The sequence below is a fragment of the Balaenoptera musculus genome, chromosome 15 (genome assembly GCF_009873245.2).
Source record: "Balaenoptera musculus isolate JJ_BM4_2016_0621 chromosome 15, mBalMus1.pri.v3, whole genome shotgun sequence".
NCBI lineage: Eukaryota > Metazoa > Chordata > Mammalia > Artiodactyla > Balaenopteridae > Balaenoptera > Balaenoptera musculus.
In genome coordinates, this window is record NC_045799.1 from 36350747 (window position 1) to 36372983 (window position 22237).

Genomic DNA, 22237 nt, shown 5'->3' on the forward strand with positions numbered 1-22237 from the left:
TGGTTTGTTAGGCCAATCACAGGATATTTGATTGTCCCCAGGGGTTAGAGTCCCATATTTATCCTGACAGAGGAAGTGAGGTCTGATGAGGAAAATAATTGAGGCATTTCTTCAAGGCTGCTATTTCATTTCTTCCTCCTCCCTCAGAACCCTGACTTCACCATCAGGCTTGCTGAGGCTTTCAGTGCTATTTACTGTCCTCAGAAAATGGCCTTTTCTCTTTGTGAAAGGAAATTTTCCTCTTATCACTCCCAAGTCCCCCTTCAGAATTCTGTTAGGTATGACTGGGGCTCAAAGAGGAAAGCACAAACTCGCTGGTAGACTCACATCCATTAGGGTGGCTACTATCAAAACGCAAGCAAAACAGAAAATAAGGAGTTTGGTGAGGCTGTGGAGAAACTGGAAACCTTGTGCACTGTTAGTGAGATTGTAAAACGGTGCAAGTGCTGTGGAAAACAGTATGACGGCTCCTCAAAAACTTAAAAATAAAATTACCATACAATCCAGCAATTCCACTTCTGGGTATATATCCAAAAGAATCTAAAGCAGACTCTTGAAGAGATACTGGAGCACCCGTGTTCATAGCAGCATGAGTCATAATAGCAACACAAGGATCCATTGATAGATGAACAGATAAACCAAATGTGGCCTATACATACAATGGATTATTATTCAGCCTTAAAAAGGAAGGAAATTCTGACACCTGCTACAACACAGATAAACCTTGAGGAGGACATTAAATTAAGTTAAATAAGCCAGTCACAAAGGACAAATACTGCATGATTCCACTTACATGAGGTACCTTGAGTAGTTAAATTCAGAGAAACAAAGTAGAATGATGGTTGCCATGGGTTGTGGGGAGAGGGAAATGCAGAGTGGTTGTTTAATGGGAACAAAGTTTCATTTCTGCAAGATGAAAAGAGTTCTGGAGATGGATGGTGGTGATGCTTGCACAACGATGTGACTGTTACTTAATGCCACTGAACCAATCACTTAAAAATGGTTACAATGATAAATTTTATGTTATATGTATTATATCACAATTAAAATTAAAACCACACACACGTATAGAACCCAGTCATCACCTCTGGCCCTCGCAAGTGACTTAATCCCTTGACCATGTTAAAGCTGGTAATACTATGCAGTGGTGTCCAATGGAAACTTCGGTGATGACAGAAATGTTTTTTATTTGCACCGTCTGATATGTTAGGCGCTAAGCCCATGTTGGGTTTGAGCACTTGAAGTGTGATGAGTGCGACAGATGCACTGAATTTTATTTTTATTAGGTTTAAATTTAATTAATTTAATTTAATTAATCTTTATTCAGTTTAATTTAGCCACACGCGGCTAGTGGCTGCCATGCTGGACAGGGCAGGAAGACTGTACGTCTACATTACTGTCTATTCCAAAATAGTTTCCCTTCCTCAGCACAGAGCTACAGCAGTTAGACTAAAAACCTAAGAAGGTAAGGTGCTGGCTTGTGTGTGGGTTCAAGTTCTGTTTGAACCCTCAGTATCAATTTGCTTCAAAGCATTTTGCCAAGAGTATGACTCTCATTTTTAGCAATTTGGTATGGCATTCACTGCCATCAGTTATTGGACCCAAGGGCAGAGTGGGCCTTAATTCATGGGCCAGCCTTTTCTAGTAAAATGCCCTTTGGAAACCCCAATTCCTTTACTGCCACGCACAGTCTTCTTCACGTTTCCTTGTAAATCCATGGAGTGATGTTATGAACTAAAACCGAAGTCCAAGTCCTTATACAGAAATCATGCAAGCACATTGCTCTTTGCTCTGGGTACCCTGGCATCGATGCCTGTTTTACTTTTTGAGGCTTTGCTGGAAAACACAGACAGGTAAGATAGGTAACAAATTCTTACATTGAAATAGAATCACACAATAAAATGGGTGAACCTCGAATGCCTTCATCCTCTAAAATGAGAGTAGCTAAGTATGTCATCATGTACTGTATAATGTTGCTTTAGAAATAATTAATATTGCCAGCAACTGAAAGGGGCTTATATTTAAACAGGCTGCAAATAGAAGGCTTAACAAGTCAATCAGTGGGCAGCATTGCTTTGTGACAACCCAGTGTTTAATGACACTGTAGATGCCACATTTATCTTCATGGAAAGAATGAAAGCTGTTTATTAAAGCATAAAATATGAGCGTGTGGAATGAGGACGGCTGAGTGGCAGGAAGGAGATAAAGAAGAGTTTATATTATTCTTACACAAAATGGATACGAGCTGTCTAATAAAAAACACCCAATTTAGCTCTGGCAGATTTGCTCACCAAGAAAACTTTTTTCTTTCTCTTTCAGCAATGGGTCGAAGGCCTGAGATCCATCATACACAACTTCAGGGCCAACAATGTCAGTCCCATGACATGCCTCAAGAAACAGTGAGTTTTGTTTGCATGATCCTTTGTTCTTGGCGGTTATCAAACAAACAGTCAGATTAGGAGATGAAGTCTATGTATATGGACCAGGCAGCATCTTCCTTGCCTTCACCTCTATGCTCCTGACCTTGGAGAAGATGTTGACCAATACGCACCTGTACTCCTCATGCCACCTGGCAGGGCATGTGTGATAAGCCCACAGCCTGAAACCTATTTGAAAGGAATAGTTGATGGCAGAAAGGTGCTGGAACCTCAGCTCCCCAGTATCCTCTGGGTTGTGGGCCCTGTCCTTTGTGTCCCGAGACTGAGTCTACTGATAAATAGCTCTGCATGCCTGGGGCCATATTTGGGTGCTGATGTAGCTGGAGTCTCTGTTGCACGACACTGAGAAATGGGGAGTGTGGCCAAGAGAAGCACTTTTGCAAAAGCACCGATGGCTCCAGTGGAAAAGGAGCACTGGCCCCAGGGACTGTTTAGCACCCAATCAGGGATCCAAAGGTACTTCTGAAATTCAGAAAGCAGGCCTTCCTTACTCCAGCTCACTGTATTCAAAATTCAGAGAGGACCTGCATGACATGGTGGGTTTTAACCCTACGAAGTTATTCTTTCCAGGTGACAAGAAAGTTACTCGAGTAGAAATTCTAGCTAAAGCCCAAATCAGCCTGTTTGAAAAGCAGTGATCCATGGAGGAGTGGGGCCACCTGTTATGACAGGGCCCTTGGCAGGCAGTTATGAGGTGCAGGAGAGAACCACACTGAGAATCTGCAGGGATAAGCCTGCATCTCTTAGCCAGGCCCAGGTCCGGCACCAAGGGTGGGATTCCTTGGACTTCTGGGCGATGGGAGGAGAGATCAGTCCTTCGGGCATTTTGCTTTTTACTTCTGGTCCCTTTGGCAGGTGCTTTAACAGCATGGACTCTGTGCTGTAAATCCCAGGTTGGCCACTTCGTTGCTGGGTCCCTCTTGGCAAATTCTTAACCTTGTGCTTCACTGTCCTCATCTGTGAATGGAGGTGGTGACACCACTCATAAGATTCCACGCAGAAGAAATAAGGTCATGGGGAGCACCTACCCCGGTGCCTGGCTCCCCATCCCTCCTCGTTCAGTATTAGTTATTTTGATTTTGATATCATCCCTCCGGTGTTTTTCCCATTGTCTTATCAGAGGGGAGTTATTTAGTCTTGTACATTCCTATTTTTTTGTGCAGCTGCTTCTCCTTGTCCTCTGCAGTTGCTGTGGCATGTTTTCTTAAAAATAAAGAGCAACCCAACAGATACTTTGAAGTTATAGAGCGTCAGACTTTTGGCATGCCCACTTATGCCTGAGTGACCCAAGTCCTTGTATCTGGACACCAGATCTTATCTGCCTTCATCGGTGTCCTGCTCAGAGCCCTTTCTGTTGCTGGTGTTCACCCATCCGCCAGCTGCTGGGAGGGTTAGGTCACTAAGGGCTCACACCTGCCTGCTTCTCCAGAGAATTGCCCTCTGCCTACGGGGAGTCACCGAGCCCGGGAGATCACTGTCCTCCATTGGCGTCTCTGCAGGATTGGTTCCAGGAACCCTGCTGATACCAGAATCCACCGATGCGTGTCCCTTAGAGTTGACCCTTCGTGTCCACGGATACAGAACCCACGGATAAGGAGGGCTGACCCTAGACTCCTCCCTTCTTCTGGAAGGAAGCCCATGGCCAATGACAGGCTGAGACAGTATACAAGAGGCCAGCCCCCTTGCCACCAAGCCTGGTGCAGATCACACTCCAGAGCTCCCTGTGGCGTCAGGACAAAGCTCCAGCTGAGAGCCCAGCTTTGTGTAACTTCCTCCCTGCCTGTCTGCTTCCCTCACTCCTGTGGTCCTGAAACCATCCCCTTAAAAGTAGTCACGTGTGCTTCTAGGAAGCTTGACTTAAGACAGAAACTTTACCAAATCATCATGTTCTGCAGATTGTTAGAATGTTATTAACTGGAAACAGTGAGAATGGGAGTCAGTAGCTAAGAATAGTCCAAGCACCAAAGGACAAATATATGTTCTGGGTCTCCATGTGTCATGAACCCCTGGGGAAAGCAAGGCATTTTTCACCATCAGTTTGAGTTGATGAACTTCTCTGACTATTACAAATTAAGGATCCAGATCCCTTTATGGAGCTGGTGTCCACCCATCCACCAGTTGCTGTGAGGATTAGGTCACTAAGGGCTCACACCTGCCTGCTTCTCCATCTGTACTTCACTACACTGAGAGCAGCCTCTGGGGCTGGGGCGGAGGGGGTCCCCACTGTCCTCAAGACTAGGCTGGCTGGTGTTACCATGCACTTGCATTTCTTACCCCCTTAGTAGATTATTAAAAAGCAACAATCAAGGACGAAACCAGTCACCAAATAAGTGCCTACAATTTGCTTTGCTCATGCAAATTCCCAATTTTCTGATTCATCTAGGATTGCCAGATAAAATATGGGACTCTCAGTGAAATTTGAATTTCAGATAAGTAACAAATAATGTTTTAGTATAAGTACGTCCTATGCAATATTTGGAACATACTTGTAGTAAAAAATTATTTGTTGTTTATCTGAAATTCAGATCTAACAGAGTCCTATATTTCTGTTTGCTAAATCTGACAACAGTAAATTCATCTCACAGTGTGTAAATTGCCTCTGGTTTTCCAAATAAATGTTCTTTGTTTGAATGAACTTTCTTTTAAAGTTCTTAACCAGATTGAAGCTGTTTCTCCTGAGAAACATTAAAACAGTTGTTACTGTTGTTTTCCAGCTGGATGAAATTGGCATTTATGACCAACACAAATGGGAAAATTCCAGTTAGGAGGTAAGTCAGTTATTCTTGTCTGCTCTGCACAGCCTGGGTCAGCCCTTGTGATACCAGCCCACAGAGAGAGCCCCCCACAAGGACTTGTTAATTTCTTTAACTAAAGATATTTCTGGAAGCTTAGTTTGAATCACATCATCAAAGGCTGTGTTCAGTTTGTAAAAACCACTTATGGACGTAAAGTTGCATTTTTCCTCCGAACGGGTAGCATTAACTCTGATAAATTAAAGAACATCTGAAAATGTAGCAGTATTTTTTAATCTTCAACTAAGTGGGTTTTCAGGATTCAGGTATATTTCACCTACTTGCCCTGAACAACCTTTAACTACAATTAAAGAAGTTTATATTGTGCACCTACAGTGGAAGTGTATGGACATGTCTTAGGAAGTGTGATGCCTCTAGACAGTGCATCTCATTCTGGGCTTCGCTGGTCCTCTGGTGCCCAGGACGAGTGGACATGGTGTCTGGGTATGCTATCATTGACACCACATGACCTTCAGTGCCCATGTCACTTCCCTCCTCACCCTGCCCAAGGTAACAGAGACAAGGAAGAAAATGGCAGGAAAGCCTGGGTGGAGTCAAGAATGAAGGGAAGATGAACCAGAAACGGCCTTCACACCTGTGCTTCAGTACTTAAGCTGATGTGCTTCACCCTCTGAGGATTTCTCACACTCCCCTTTTTTCTGCCTCTCCACTCCTTCCAGCGTTAGGGTCGTGGTCTGTGGGTCCAGTTGGAAGCTCTTGTGACAGTAGTGATGGGAATTCTTTGCTCAGCTTCCCAAGTTTTTTTTTTTTTCGTTGGTGTTTGTGTAAGCATTTCATGAAAATTCCAGAAGCTGAACTGGGCCCCAGAGCATCTGCTGCCCACATGAAACCAGGGGTATATTAGGATTCAGGAACCTGAATTAAACATGAGTCCCCCAGATACCGACCCACTCTTATAGAATTCTCCCAACTCGCATTCACGTTGACCTCTTCCTGGGAACTTTAGCAAAGAGGCCAACAACAAATAACAGACAAAACCCAGAACTACTGGGTGGAGTCGTGTCTAAGAACCGCTCTATCTTTCAGAGATGAGGTGGACAGGTCACCAGCTGCACAGCATTTGAGGGAATGCACTGGAGCCAAGACCCACTGATTACACTCAGCCCTTTCTGCCTCTCCTTTCCCTCTGTCTCTGCCCAGACTTGAAGCTTCCATTCTGCATCCCTCTGAGAGTATCTCCATACTCCTTCAATGTCATTCTTTTCATATTTGTCAGAACTATCCTAGAGGTCATCATTTTCCTTAACTCCATGTATTGTAACATTCATGGACTAAGGTATCCATGTGACACTGATGTATCAATGGGCAAACGAAAAGCATACACATCATAAAGAAGACCATGGCAATATTCTTTTTATTTAACATTTTATTGAGGGCTTCCAGGGTTATTGACCTCATGCATCTGTTGTGGTCTTTACAAATCTATATGTAGGATTCTCTGCTTTTTATTTAATAACTTACTAGCAAGTCAATTTTGCGTTTACTTTAGAAGCTTAAAAAAAGCCCCACTAACACCCTTGACTGATGGTTGTTGGCAAAGTCACTTAACACTGATCATTATTTTATTTAAAGCCCTTTGCTCTGTTGAGAATAGCAGGACAATTATTTTAATGTATCTCAGCATCCTACAGCTATTGCCAGATATATAGTGCATATTTATTTAAAAATCAGTATTGAAGTAATAAGTCCAAACTTAGCACAGATAGCAGTGTGAAGACCAGAAATGTAGGTTGAATCGGTTTTTACATAACTTGCTCTCCTGATTTTTCTCCCAAGATAAGGTTCAGGAAATGGACAAAATAGAAACACATAGATTGTAATCAAAGCACTCCTAACGAGCAGTTCTGGTGTCATCTGTACACATCCTATGAATCAAGCCATTGTTACACAAGCTTGGAAGCCTTTGCTGATTCCAAAGATCTTTGTGCAGCATGTTCACATACAAAATTATTACCCCCTTTTTTGTAGAAATAGCCTAGATATTTTGTCTTCTTCTTTAGCTTTCTCTGACGTGAACTCTTTGGTGCCTGCCAGCATTAACAGGTGTTTGACACAAGACATCTGTGATCCAGGGGCAGCTTGTCAGAGTTGATGGAGAATTGATACCAAGTCAGCAAAAAGTGGATAAATCTTTATGTGGATGAGCTGCCAAGGGCGAGGTGGAAATTGTTCTGAATGTTTTAATGGATATGAAGAATAAACACTTTAAAATGTCATTTCATCACTATCATTCTGGAGTTTTTAAAATGGAAACTATTAGTGTAGTGTGTGTGTAATATTAGAGGGGATCTGGCTTCAGGGTCATTAGATCAGCTTGAGAGTGGCCCCTCCTTGTGAGCTGTAACCAAAATTTAATGTCCAGGAAGCTGCAGGAAGAATAAGGGAAGAAAGTCTTTACCTCCCTCTTCTCTTTTCTTTCTTTGTACATCATCTTATGCAGTCTGCCTTTCTCCCAAACTTACAAACTCACACTCAATTTACCTATCCACTCAGACCAAAGCTTTGAAGGTCACTCTTTTTTTTTTTTTTTTTAATTGCCATTTCCCATTCCTTGTAACACGGAGTTGGAACCAACGGCTATGAGTAGAAGGAGTCCCAAGGGAGACAGATGTGTTAAGAGGGCTAAGACCTCAGGGGTGGTCATAGCAGCCCAACTCCCTCATAATCCATCCACATCCTGAAGGCCCAGCCTGCCTATGACGAGGGTCTGGTTCTGCAGGGGGCTTCACTTCATGAACACTCCTTGACTGTTTCAGAAGATGGTATTAAAACCATTGGATAGATTGTAGACCCTTTGAGGGCAGAGTGAGACTCCCTGAGTTTCTAGGGTCATTGCTGTCTTGGTTACCTGTAAGGTCTGCTGGAACAGGGAATTTAATCAGATGGACTGGGTACCACTTAAGGGTATTTGCTTTTCTGGCATTTCCTTTGGGGTAGGTAGTGTGTTTTGCTTCAATAGAAACTCTGAGCACCTGTAGCTACGAAGCACTAAGCTGTACTCTTTGGGGCTGTGTATAAAGGGTTGAATAAATTGCAGTCCCTTATACACACTCTAGGTGCCCATGAAACGCCCTCGATGGTGTCTGAAATGCCCCCAGCCTGTGATAAGTGTGTTTCTTTCTCTCAGGACCCTGGTTAAATGCTGGGCCTCCGATGCAAGTGGAAACTCAGAGAATTCACCTTTGCACCACAACCCACTCACCCCTAAGCCGAATCCATTTTGAGGCCCAAGAATGACTCTGAAAGCTGCCTGGAGAGAAGGCAATAAAGGAACCCCATCCCCGCTCCTCCCCACCTCCAGGGAAATGGTCTCTTCTCCTTCCTTGCTCCTATTTTCTCTTAGAATGAGGGGGGCAAATCTGTGTTGAGGTTGCCCAGCCCGAGCCCCTCGTGAAAAGATGGGCCTGAGAACGAGCCCTTCTGACCATCATACCACCTCTTGCCTTTATTTATTTATTTATTTTGGCCCCTCAGCAGGTGGGATCTTAGTGCCCTGACCAGGGATCGAAGCCGTGCCCCCTGCAGTGGAAGCACGGAGTCCTAACAATTGGACTGCCAGGGAAGTCCCACCTCTTTCCTTTATTATCTTCTGTCATGTCTCTGGGCTCTGACTTTGCCCTCACTGATATATTCCCATGTGGATTTCCCTCCTTCCTGGCCCTGGACACCCTATTTTCTCCTTCTCTCAGTTTCTCTATCTCCCACAAATGCTTGGACAGACTACTCCCAAAAGATGTCCTTGTTCTGCTTCCTATTTCTTGGCATTTCCCCAAGCCCCAGCCAAGATTCTATTCCACGAACTCTCCCTTTCCTCCCCACTCCACCCCCTCCCCAACACCAGGTTGTTTCACCAGAAAGGCTCAGGCCCTACACCTGCTACATTCATGACCATGTTCATCAGTTTTCATCTCCTTTATGAGGCCTGTTGAAACCTAACACAAGCTCGAGTTAGCTGAGATTCCCCTGAGATTGCTATTCAGAGAGTTTCCTCCTGGTTACAGGTGCCAGACATCCCAAATCCTGCTGGAACCTGCAGCCCTCACATTAACACATACATACTCTGTTTCAAAAAAAAGACACACTGAATAGCCACTTTCCTCTATTATAAAGAGCAGATAAAGTGCTTCTCAACTCAGTCCAATGTATGAAAATTCCATGAACTCTAGAGAAGTGGGAAAATGTGGGCATAGCACCCTTGACCCTAGAAGCTGGTTTACTTAATGTCATACATATATGCTGTACCATGTCTGCAGATTTGTTAAAGAGAATTCATAGGTCTCCCTATATTTGAATACAACTGTCTCAAACCTTTTTAAAACTGTACTTCTTGAAGTATTCTTAGACCACGTATGAAACAATAAAGCTTTGAAATGAACACATAGCAATTCGCTTACCTACAGCTAGTTCTTCCCAATCTCTTCTGGGAAGTTGTACTCTGCAGTTGAAGTGGTGCTTTCTCCCACTCATCAAGATTAAATGGCGGTCACTGCTTACATTGAGAGCTTGCCTTCCACTTAAACGCAAACAGTGGAGTGCATGACAAGGTTGGGCATGGGAGGTGCTGGTACAGATCCTCCTGTGCTCACAGGGAAGGCGGTCCAAAGCCAAGCTTCACAGATGAAAGTAAGCTCTGTCTTCCAGCGGAGGCTGGACTTCTGATTTAGACTTTAAGTTATTATGGTGACAAATCACCTGGGCCTCCATTCAGGGAGTGAATGAAGGCTCTTTGGGTGGCCAAGACATGGCCCAGAGTCAAGTATGGATTCAGGGTCAAGTCGTCTCCTCAATAGTGTTCGTTCTGAGTGTCACCAATTCATTTATCAGGAGTCTCTCTCCTACTTTTATCATCATCCGGAAATATGCTCCTTAAGGTGTTATCCATCTTACTAGCCTTGATGAACACAGTACTAATTCAAAGGCACCACCATTATTCAAAAATACTGTGTCTCAGGGGAATGGCAAGATTCTGCTGAAACATTGAATAATTGTTCCCCTGCCTCCCCTCTCCCTGACACCTGTCACTTTCATAATAAAGTCCCCAATCCTTGAGGCAGCTGACATGTCAGAGTAGCTAAAGGGTGCTTAGCTCAAAATATATATATATATATATATATGTCTGATAATGCATGTCAGCTGTAGTATGAAGCCAGGTAAGGGCAATCGCAGGCACATGCTGTGTCCTAAGGGACCTTTTTCCTTTCCCCAAGTCAAGATATTGTCACCATGAGGTTTTATTCTAGACATGCTGTTCCATCTGCCACATTCCTTTTTCCTAAGAAAGCAGTTTGATAGGATCGAAATTTATTATTGTGATTGTCCAATGGTCTGTATCCCTGGTGCATCTTACATTCACAAGTAGCCAGAGAGACCGCCTGTCTTAGAATCAAGTCACCACACTGGCACAACCAGCTCTGATAACCAGAGGGACATTGCAGGAGCTAGTTTGGGAAGTGAAAAATACCTAAAAATGAAAAGTAATTTTATTTGCCTTTTTCTTCTCCCCTATCCCACCATTCCTAGTTTTAATGGGATCTTTGCATCAGAGGAAACAGAATTAATAGTAACTTTATTTCTTTTTCTTTCTGCCCTAGTATTACCAGAACCTTTGCATCGGGGAAAACAGAAAAGGTTATCTTTCAAGCACTCAAGGAGCTAGGTCTTCCCAGTGGAAAGGTATTCATTAATCTAATAATGTGTTTCTAAAACCACTTTGTGTATTTATGTTTTCATGTAATAAACAAGATTGTATTAAACTGATTCAATTAGATTCAGAATTAGATTCAGTCACACATAGTACAGTCAATTTTTCCTTTATTCTCTTTCCTTCTGTCCTTCCTTCCTTTTGTTTTCTGGGCATTTTAACCTAAATGTTTTAGTATTCAAATAGTGTACTTCCAAATGTTGTTGTCAACTTTATTAAGAAAAGGAAATGACAGCCAGCCTGCTCTTTCACACAGCTTATGGAAAGCTTATTTTACAGAAACCCATCAACATTGCCTGGACCATGTACAATGTCAGCATGAAAAATGGCTCATAAATTCAGTTCTTCAGGATGGCTGTGCGATATTTTATGAAGCACCTCTCCCCAAACATACCATTTGTGTTTGTGGCCCTTTGGATTTAAAATAATTGCAATTAACGTGTTAACTGCAAGAAAGATTTAAGCCTGTTGCTGCCTTAACAAATCCGATTTGAAATATGAAGTTCAGTATGAAAAGTAAACTCTTATAGGATCCCCTTCACGTGGTCTTGTGAAAATTCACAAAATAAGCATAAGAAAACATTGGGCTTGGTTTAGTCAGCATCCTTTAGGCAGGCACTTGCTTTTCTCCTTCAAGGAGAGAAGGAAAAAATGTTTCTTTGTATTTGTTCTGTGGAGTGTCTCCCAGAGCAAGCCCAGCTGTGGCCAGTGTTTGAACATGCAAACCATGGATGCATGGTAACTAGAAATGCTCATTTACACATGCCACCTTCTAGAGGCCTGGCCAACGGCTGGACCTCCTGGCTCCTATCAGCAAGAATCAGAGATGAAGGCTCTGGAGTTCCAAGTGTCATCACTTTGCTTTATGAACCTGTAGATTCTGTAGATCCTCCAAGGAGAGAAAAATGTGCCCTGATTTATGACACGCTTCTATTCTTTCCAGAATGATGAAATTGAACCTGCAGCATTTACTTATGAAAAGTTCTATGAACTGACACAAAAGATTTGTCCTCGGACAGATATAGAGGATCTTTTTAAAAAAATGTAAGTTCCATTTATGAGAAAGTGTCACATCAATGTTATCCTTGTATTTTTAGATTTTAAAAACATTTTTGTCCTAATATTTTCAAATAGTATGTTGATAGTATCTAGGAATATCTAGCCAGGGTTACATTTTCACCCCTTAGTTTATTTGGTGTAAAAGTTCGCTCTGATTTTTTGAGAAACTTTTACGTAAGTTAGTTGTAACACCTGGAACTTCCCCCCCTCCCCTCCCTGCATTGGCTTTACTAACTACCTACAATGTTAACTTGCTCCTTTAGGTATTAACCCGTTATGTGAACTAACAAGATTCGATTTGGAATGTTATTATGTTGTTGAAAAGTCCATTCATTCCAATTATTTCAAATGGATGACTTACATGTTGTTTTTATAATAATGCCTGTGGATAATGCAAAAGAGGGATTGCAGACATTTTCTGTAAGCTAGTGGGAATGATTTCTTTCCTTTGTTGTTGTTGTTGGGTTATTTTCTTTTCCCCCTCACAAACAGTCTCTGGCCATTTTAAGAGTTCACCACTACTTCAGGGTTAGAAAATAAGTGTAGAATTATCATCAACAAATGTCAACATGTAAATCGTACCTCCTGTAGCATCATATACCAAAACTTACTTTTTCTAATAAATTTCTTTTCAGCAATGGAGACAAAACTGATTATTTAACGGTAGACCAATTAGTGAGCTTTCTAAATGAAGTAAGCTTTTTCATACATTAACTCCATCAGTCTGTGTGCAGTGGCTTGCCCTCCTCCAGCATCCTCATTGCATGCCTGCATCCTACACCTTCATTCGCTTTGCTTCTGACCTGCTGATCTTTCCATGATGGCTTTTCCAGGTGCAAAAATCAGCTGCTGCCTTCGTGTGTCCATGCACTTCTTCATTGGCTTTGCACACTGCTTTTTTGCTGGTTTCTTGCTGTGATGTGTAGCTCCGGTTCTGTGTGTGCGTGTGAATTTGATAATATATTTATTTAATTAAATGTGTCTATGTTTTTGCAAGGTGATATTTAAGGTACTTATTTTTTTCTATTTACTTATAAGAAATAGAAAGAGAATGGATTGAGTTTACCACACTATAGTTGGATTCTCCATTGCTAACTTTTCCTCATACCTTTGCATGGACTAGAAAAGCTTTATTTTTGTCTTTTAATGGATTGCATGTAAGAAAAATATGTAGGTTCGAATAGAATATTTAGACAACAAGCACAACATGGACTTCCTGGGTGAAAATATAGTGCATATTAGGCCAATGAGACGGCAGGTTAAATTTTTCCTTTTTATTTTTATAACAAGCTCAGAGCTAATTTTAGAACGTGATTCACTTAACAACCAAAACTGATTGACAAAATTTGCTTAAGCCCAAGAGAAAGATATTTCAGAACACGTAAAGGTTGCAATTTTTATTACAACTAAAATTAACTTCTTTTTTCCTCTACACGTTCAAAAAAGTGTTTTCTCTTCAGTGAAACCCATTGAAGCTCTTGTTAATCCAAAAAGGGAAACTCACTTTTTGTCTAACACATTAATAATAAGAAGACTTTAAGTGAGGAATGGACAGTATATTTTTGTTTCAAAACAATTGATGTTAGCCATTATACCTTATAAAGAGAAAACTTTAGGAAAGGCAGTATCATGCCAGATATGAGGTATTGCCTCAAGAAAAGACCACAGGTAGACTGTGATTTGCCAGTTTGCAGACACAGATCACATCTTTGCCAAAGGGCTTCTCTTTTCTTTCCCTGTCAGGGCTCAGTAGCTCCCAATTTGTAGGGTTGCACTTGAGAAGCTATGGTAACCAGAGCCTAGAAGCACCGATGCAGGAGAGAAAAGTTCCCCCATATAGCAGTGCAGATGCCTCCACTTTTAAATAATCCTTTCAGTACATTGCAATATTTATTTTACTTGAAAACATTTCAAGTTTTTCACTCCACTAGTTTTTGATCATGCGAATACTATGTTCATAATCTTTACCCAGATATTATCCACATTCTTACGCCACCGTTGCTTGGAAGTTAAGTTGCCTTGCTTTGCCTCCTTAACCCTTTCCCCATCTTCTGCTTCTTTTAAAAAATGTATTGTGTTATCTCCCTCAGCTTCTTCATGTACTTTGGGTCATTGGTCACCTTATGTTTTGGTGAGACGGGCAAAAATCTTGCTTTCTACTAAAGAGGGAAGGTGCTTTAGTGGAGAGAAGATGTACCACCTCATCAGTTTGCCTAGAAAAAGGCCTCTTGGGCGCTCTGGGATGAAGCTGGTACCCAGCCATCTATTAAACATGACAGAGACTTAATATGCATTGTACTGTTCAAATGAGGAAACAGTTCTGAAGTCCTCAGAATAGGTGCTGCATTCATGGGTGCTTATCTCATGCCTTTTCTTTTTTGGGTGGTTTCTGTAGACCTACCCGATAACTACTCTTGTCATTCTTATGAGTCTTATGACAAAAAATTTAATTTTTAAAAGGTATGATCACCCATACTTTCTGGCTCTGACATCCAAATTCTTTCTCAAAATACTTACTCTTTGGTAAGCTTTTATCTATCACTATTACACTGGCCAGTAGTGTTCATTTACTTATGTTTCCTTCTGTTTGGCTTCTCATTAACAGTAAGGTGGCACCTTTAATTTGGGGGGGTGGGACTCATGGAATCAGTGTGATTCTAGATTTCTTTAGGTCACAGAAACTACAAGACAGTCCAGGAAAGTGTACAGCCTTTATTTTTAATCACAGTGTCTGCCCTGAATCTCTTCCTTTTCTGTCCTAGTGAACTCAGCTGGAAGAACTAGACAGATATCTGAATGTCTCCTTGAAGAAGGCTGTCAAACTTAGAGAACGTTCTGCCAGCGCCTTGCACCCTCTCTTTGAGTCCTACCATTGTCCCTCTCATTGCTCCAAAGTCGAAAGCACCCCTTGGGCAGAGCACCGTCAAAACCCATAATGAAAGGAGACAGAGTTCACTCAGGAAGGGAGCAGGCATTGGAATGTAAGGGTCTCTGACTTGAAAAGCTTAGACCTAAACATTTTCAAAATGCCTTAGCCATATAGTCTCAACAAGCTGGAATTCAACATTATATTAGAAGACCTGGATCATGCAATTAGACAAGAAAAAATAAATGAATCCCAGGAACACAAAAGGACAAGGCCCTATTCATTATTTGCAGATGATGATTATGTAACCTGAATATCAAAAACTATCAACTGAAAAACTCTTTGAACAGATAGAGAGTTCAACAAGGTAACCAAATAAGTGATCAACAAAGAAAAGTCAATACACACACGTACACTAGCATTAACCAATTAGAATAGGTAACAGGAAAAAAATGCCATTTATATTAGCAAAAGCCATGCTGCCACCCACCACCCTCCAGCTTGTAAATCCCTTTATTCCTTATATGAAATTTTCTGTTCAGTGTACTAATGTGTATCTCCAGGAATTTGGAAGGTGAGGAGAGACTATCATTTACTGCCTTGGTCGCCGTGTGGGGGTTTGTACCACCTGCTCTCTACCCATGCCGTCACCACTTACTAGCTTTTCACTAGTAGCTTTAGATCTGCTCATTTGCTTCTCCGTACATCCGTGTTCATTGCTCCCCAGAGTGTGATCTGGGGACCAGCAGCATCGGCATCACCAGGGAGCTTGTTAGAAATGCAGAATCTCAGGTCCCACCCAGACCTGCTGAGTTGGAATCTGCATTTAACATTATCTCCAGGTGATTTGTCTGCACATTAGAGTTTGTGAAGTGCTGGATTCCTCCTTGGAATGCTTAGTGTGAATGGAAAGAATGTGAGAGCAGCATAAACCTATTATTCTCCATAATGAACTTAGTCATGGAAATCCTCCACTCGGATCTAAAATTTTGCCACAGCTATGTCTCTTGGTCCCATCCAGTGGGCTGAGGGAAACTTTCTTTGCCTATATTATGGAAATAGCAAACTGGAGTCCAGGAGAGCTGGTGGGGGCCGTCACTATGAGCTGGCACATGGTTGGAAACTGCCACCAACTCAGTTCTCTATGTATCAGGGCTAATTAAAGCTTCTTGGCTTCAGTTAGTTTCACCTCTCTTTCCCTGTTCCTAATGAGAAGCTAAATTGATTTTAGTTTTGCCTTCACTCTCCATATGACTTCTTACAAAGATGACAGCAACTGAGGGCTGGCAGAATTGAGAGATGCATGAAGAGCTGGAGAAAGAGGTCAAATTAAGAAAGAGAGGAAGATATTTTAGATAACCACAACAATCAAGAATTAGCTTTATTTTCTTGTTGCTGGTAATCTTTCCCCCGCCTCACATATATCATAGGATCACGTTAGAGCTAAACCTGATTTGTTATTTTATTTTTTATTTTGCAGTTGAAAGAATGTAATAAAGGGCTCAAGATTGCTTTCCATTTACAATATCTTTATTCTTTAATGCATGAGCAAAGAGAGACGGAAGCGGAAGTATTTGGTGCTATAAACCTTACCAATTATTCCCTTATCTTTTTGTATCTCTTTTGAATATTATTTATGTCAACATCTCTCTCCCAGTGCTGCTTGGATTGAAGCCAGTTGAAGTCTTTTCTCAATAAAAGTAAGGACATAATAAAGGAGGCGTGTTCATTATCTTCTTGTTCACTTGGGCACAGTTCTGTGAACTATTTTCGGAAGCTGTTCAGTATCGTATTTTACAAAGCCCTGGCCATCACGGGGTGGATGCCCTCTGTACATTGCTACCCCAAATCCCAACTGAAAACCCAGGTCTCTCCCTCAGAGCTGTGAAGCACTTGCCCCACTGTCCTTATGTCCATGTGGAAATCTTCTGCAACCTTATTACTCTGAGATTACGTGGAAATGATCTTTCTCCTCTTTGTTTTCTCATATAAAATTATATTTTTGTGACTCAATACAAGTTTTACCATTTTTTCCTTGCCTTTGGGTTATCCAGATTACACTGTGCTTCCTTTTTGAAACGTGGACATTTTCAGGAAAGTAAAAGGTTAAGTTATCTGGTGGAGCAGATGTGAAGACAAGTGAAATTTCATATTGTCTTCTCTTAATGCTTATTTGCTGCAAAAGTAGAATAGGGGATTATGATACATCCATTTTAAGTACTCGGTTTTCCTGGCTATTGCTTCTGATAGGGGGATGTTCTTCTAGTGAATATCATGCCCTCTGATAAATTTTGATGGGGGTTAATTGGGAGGACATCTCAAACATTTAGCATTCTTCTATCCTTTGCAGAACTTAGGTACTTTTTTTTTTCTACGGATATGCAAATATATTGAAATGCAAACCTTTACATATTAGAGTAGTGCTTCTTAAATTTGAGCACATCAGAATCACCTGAGAAGCTTGTGAAAATACAGATTCATGGGTTCCACCCCAGAGAGTCAGGTTTCGTAAATTTGGAGTGGGGCCCAAGAATGTGCATTTCTAACAAGCTCCCAGGTGAGGGTGATGTCACTGCTGCCATCCACAGGTCACACTACAGGGGGCACCGGGTTAGAACCCACATACCTCTGTACATAAAAAGCACCTAAGAATACCTGGATTCCCTCTCTTCCTTTCCCAACTTTGCCTCTTTCTTCTTTAGCTGAGTCTCTTCTTTCTCTCACTTTTAAATTCATATGGATTTGCCCCATGATCTCCATGAGTCCAGAACACTTACCAAAAGCATATCTTTAGATTAAAAGACTTAATTATAATAAGACAGAAAACCTTATTAGTATAGTGGCCAACCATGAACATAACTGCAGTGGGGTCTCAAAAGGCCCTTTTCCTGCCACATCCATCTTCTTCCATGGTATTATTTTCAGAGACTGAAAAGGAAAGTGCCTAGAAAATGTACTGTTTGTTTGTTTGTTTGTTTTGAAAACAATGCTTTCTCACCAGAGAGCTCTGCTTGTCATTCCCTTGGGTAGGGGCTCTGGAGTTGCATGACAGCATCCATTTCCTAAACAAGATGTCTTGTAGCATGCCTTCACCTGCTTGGCGTTCTGTGGTCCACTGCACCATCTCTCTGCATACCCCAGGACTTTTCTTCTTTGTGGTCTCGAGGCCTGTTGCTCATATAACAGTTTCTGCTCTAGCACATGCATGGATGTGAGCTGTTGTGAGCCGTAATTTCTTAGATTCCAACAGAAGCATGCTTCATTGGGATAAATTGACAAAGAGATATTGATTCCTTAGGAGTTAACACTCTTAACTCGGTGGGGAGGTGGGAGGATCAGAGCAGGCTAGGCCACAAGTGCTTGAGGAAATTACATCAAGTGTTCTGTTGGCCAAAGGCATTCATTCTGTGTGCCCCACTCTTCAAATGATCATTTCAAAACAAATGGGGAAGGGAGATCCATATGAACTTTTAACAATTGTTTCTTCAATACTTTTTCAATAGTGCTTTTCAAAGTCTGTGCATATATTTGGGTAAAGAGTTGTTGCCGGTGTCCTACATACTGACCAAGTTTTGCTCACATCTGCTTATATGCCATTATTCCATTGAAGTTTCCTTATTTATTTATTGATGGATGACCAGGGATGCAGTGTTGGTCCTCTAATCTACCACGAACAATAAGGAAGTTTAACGGCCCCACTACCTCTAGGTACAGAAAAGATAGTCAGATAGACACACATACACACGATTGTAGCTGAGTCAGTTAGTAAGTTGGACTTTTTTCATCACTGCCTGTAAGTTAGGATGACAGAACTGCAGAAATAGCTTTGCTCCTGGTGCCTCATATAACATAACACCAGGAGCCTATAGGAGCTGATTTGAAAGAATGACATCACCAACCTCCAAATTATTTATGTACTTTTGCCCAGAGAATTTCCTCGGGGCAAACCAAGTTAGATTTCATAGTGAAATAGAATTTCTGAACTACTGATATTTAAACACAAATTTTCATATTGTTTAGAGCTTGTAAATATCCTTGTGCTGATTAATTTTCAACTATTACAATGGGTTCATTTTGATAAATATTGATTCAAGAGAATGAAGTTTGCAGTTCCCAAGAAATCTTTTATTCATGTAGAAAGACATAATGAAAATAAAGTGATATTGCCTGTCTAACTTCAGGTTTTGGAGGGGGTTTTTTGTTATTGTTGTTTTTGGTTTGGCATTTAAATGGGTATGTTATATATTTGGGGTTTTTTTGGATTTTTGCTTTTGTTTATCCTTTTTTTTTTTTTAAAGATTTTTGATCTCACTTTTTATAAGCACTTATGCCAAATGTCTTGCCTGTGGTATGGCAATGCCATACCGTTTTCTCTGTCCGTCAACTTTTGAAGAAAGAAAGTATCTTCTGTTTTCTCCCTCTTCAGTTCAGTGAGGGGAACCAACAAACTACTACCAAATTTGGACGTTTCTGAAGTCTATTTTAGGAAGAAAGACAGGAAAAAAGTGAAATCTTCTCTTTGTAACTGTAAACATGATATTCTAGATATATCTTATATTAGAAATTACATACTTTAGTGATGTGTACTTGCCCAAGGGTGAATGTCAGCCTAAATGGAGTTATTTTCTCATCATAGCATCAACGAGACCCTCGATTGAATGAAATTTTATTCCCATTTTATGATGCTAAAAGGGCAATGCAGATCATTGAGATGTATGAGCCTGATGAAGACTTGAAGAAAAAAGGTAAGAAAAGGGAAAAAAGAGAGAATTTTTCTTTGTTTAAAAAAATCAAGGACATATACAACTTTTAAAGTCCTTGAATTTTTAGTTAAAGGTATCTTTAAATGCTTTGGAGCTATCTAGAGGCAAGGATTGATAACTGACTGATTTTTTTTTTTTTCCTTGCTCTAAGTATAAATTTTACCTTACACCAAAATTTGTTCGTGCTGCCTGAAGTGTAATGATAAATTTATTATTAAACTATAGTGATATTTTCCCCATGTACTTTCTTATCTTTAGCATTGCATAGTGCTTAAAATGTAAAAATGCCAATTATAGTCTCTGTTTGCCATCTATGAAAACAATGGCATTTGCTACAAAAATTGACACCTTCTTCTTCTTCCTTTAGTTTTGCAAGCTAACTAAATTTAATACACGGTTTAAGCAGCCTTTTTACTCATCATTTGACCTCTGGTATGGAAGATAAATGCAATTGACATGAAATTAAATAGGAATCAATTTAGCAAATTGTTGGGGTTTCTGAGCATTTGCCTCTTTCAGTGAAACTTTGGAAACAATGTGTTGTTCATTCCAACATTTAACAAAGGAAAGGTATGGAGAGGAAATTTGATTCGTTCTATAGCCATGAGAAACACCTGCAAAGGATGGGAGTGATGATGCTAATATAGTATCTCCAGGGAGTGCCAGGAGATAACTGACCTGGAGCCTCTGGCCTTATGTCTCAGTGGAGAGTGAAGGGAGAGCTAGGTTAAGTTCTTTCTGTCCCATCTGCCCATGAGTATCATGGCTTTCTCTTTAGAATAGAGGTTCTTTTTTTTTTTTTTTGTATCTCAGTGAGTGTGGCTGAAAGATTTGTACGTTCTCTGGACCCACATAGAACCTGTTTATACACATGCCTGGCCCACCATACCATGTGGCCTTACCCCTGATATTTTTCCAAGCCCAACAGAGTTTTCCCTTCGTTATAGTCATACATTTACACTTTTCTGCAGGGTCTCAAATATCTATTTTCAGCAAGACTGCTTCATCACTTATCTCTTTATCAATATCCTGAGTATCATAATTAAGTCCACATGGCATGTGATTTAAGTGAAGGGAGGAGTGGCTTGGCAGAAAATCTAGTACTTTGCAGTGGTGGGAGGTGATGTGATTTTTGTTGCATCCCCTGTTGCTGTGTGACCTTGAGCAAGGAACTGTATTCGTAGGCCTCAGTTTCCCTGCTTGTAAGATGGTGGGGTTCATGCAGTCATTCAATTAGTATTTCTGTCCCCTGCTTTCAATCCTTATAGGCACAGCCAAGCACTGTGCTAGGTGCTGGGTATTCAAAATGAAATAAGGCGGTTGTGATCTACTGAAGGAGAAAGACCTATGACTCAGTAGTGCCTTGGTGGTTGATAAATGTTATGATAGAGGTGTGTTTTATTCTGTATAAGGTCCTCCCAGGTCCTAAAAGTCTATGAAATTACCACTGACAATCTAAAAAGCATAGCTTCACCATTTCACATATGACAGAAATGTTATAGTCTGTCATTATCAAGTATGGGTGAGAATGTGGTGCCAAAGACATTCTTATCAACTATGCTGAGTGTGTAAATGGGTACAAACAACCACCTTGATGAATATTTTGTCAATAATAAAGTGGAAAATATGCCTCTCCTACAGCCCAGCCTCTTCACTTCCAAGTACGTACCCTAGAGAATGTCCCGTGTCTTTCGCGAGTCTGGTGTCAGAGTGGCCCTGCTCAGTCCTCAGATCTCTGTTCCTTCTATCCTCACTCCTTGAATGAGCTCATCCAAGCCAATGGCTTTAAGTTTCTTCTATACACACATGACTTTCAGATTAAACTCTCCACTCCTAATCTGTCTCTTAAACTACAGACCTGTATAGTAGACCTCTCCATTTGGATGCTGAGTGGGCATTTCAAATATATATATATATATATACAATATGCTTTGATTGTCCCCATCCACAGACCTGTCCCTTTCCCAGCCTAGAAAATGGTACCATGACTCACCCAGCTTTTCATGCCAAAACTCTTGGAGTCATCCTTGACTTGTTTATTCTTTCACATCACCTCTGATCCGTCAACAAAACCTGCAAGATCTATCCTGAAAATAAATCACTTCTCACCGTCTCCACACTTACTGGACTATCGGATCCTACATCATCTCTCCCTAGATGAGGCCAGCTGACTTCTAACTAGTCTTCTTCTTTCCTCAATGCCCTACGATTTATGTACCACACAGCAGCCAGAGTAAACCTTTTAAAATCAAATCTAATCATGTTCTTCCACTCTTCAAAATGCTCCAAAGACTTCCCAGCACACTTAGAATAAGATCCAAAGTACTTAATGAAGACTAAAGTCCAACCGATGTAGCCTTTGGATTCCTCATTTCTAGCTACTTTCCCCTCCATCACATGGTCTCTGCACTTGCTGATCTTTCTGTCTAGGATGGGGCAGCCCCAGGGGTGCATGGGGCTTGCTCCCCATGCGTGAATGTGACCTCGTCAGAAGGGCTTTTGCTGGCCATGTAGCAAACACAACATCCTGGTCATTCTTGATCACTTTGATACCCTGCTTTCTATTTCCTTCTAGCATTTTCATAACATTATATTTA

General features: G+C 41.1%; 1 protein-coding gene across 1 annotated transcript in view; it reads left to right on the top strand.

Moving 5' to 3' along the window:
• Positions 1–22237, top strand: part of PLCB4 (phospholipase C beta 4) — a 415887-nt gene that overhangs the window by 309883 nt on the left and 83767 nt on the right. The window contains 6 exon segments of the mRNA XM_036826365.1: positions 2320–2399; positions 5153–5206; positions 10843–10924; positions 11896–11996; positions 12647–12704; positions 19514–19622. Of these exon segments, the coding sequence (XP_036682260.1) occupies positions 2320–2399; positions 5153–5206; positions 10843–10924; positions 11896–11996; positions 12647–12704; positions 19514–19622 (484 nt within the window).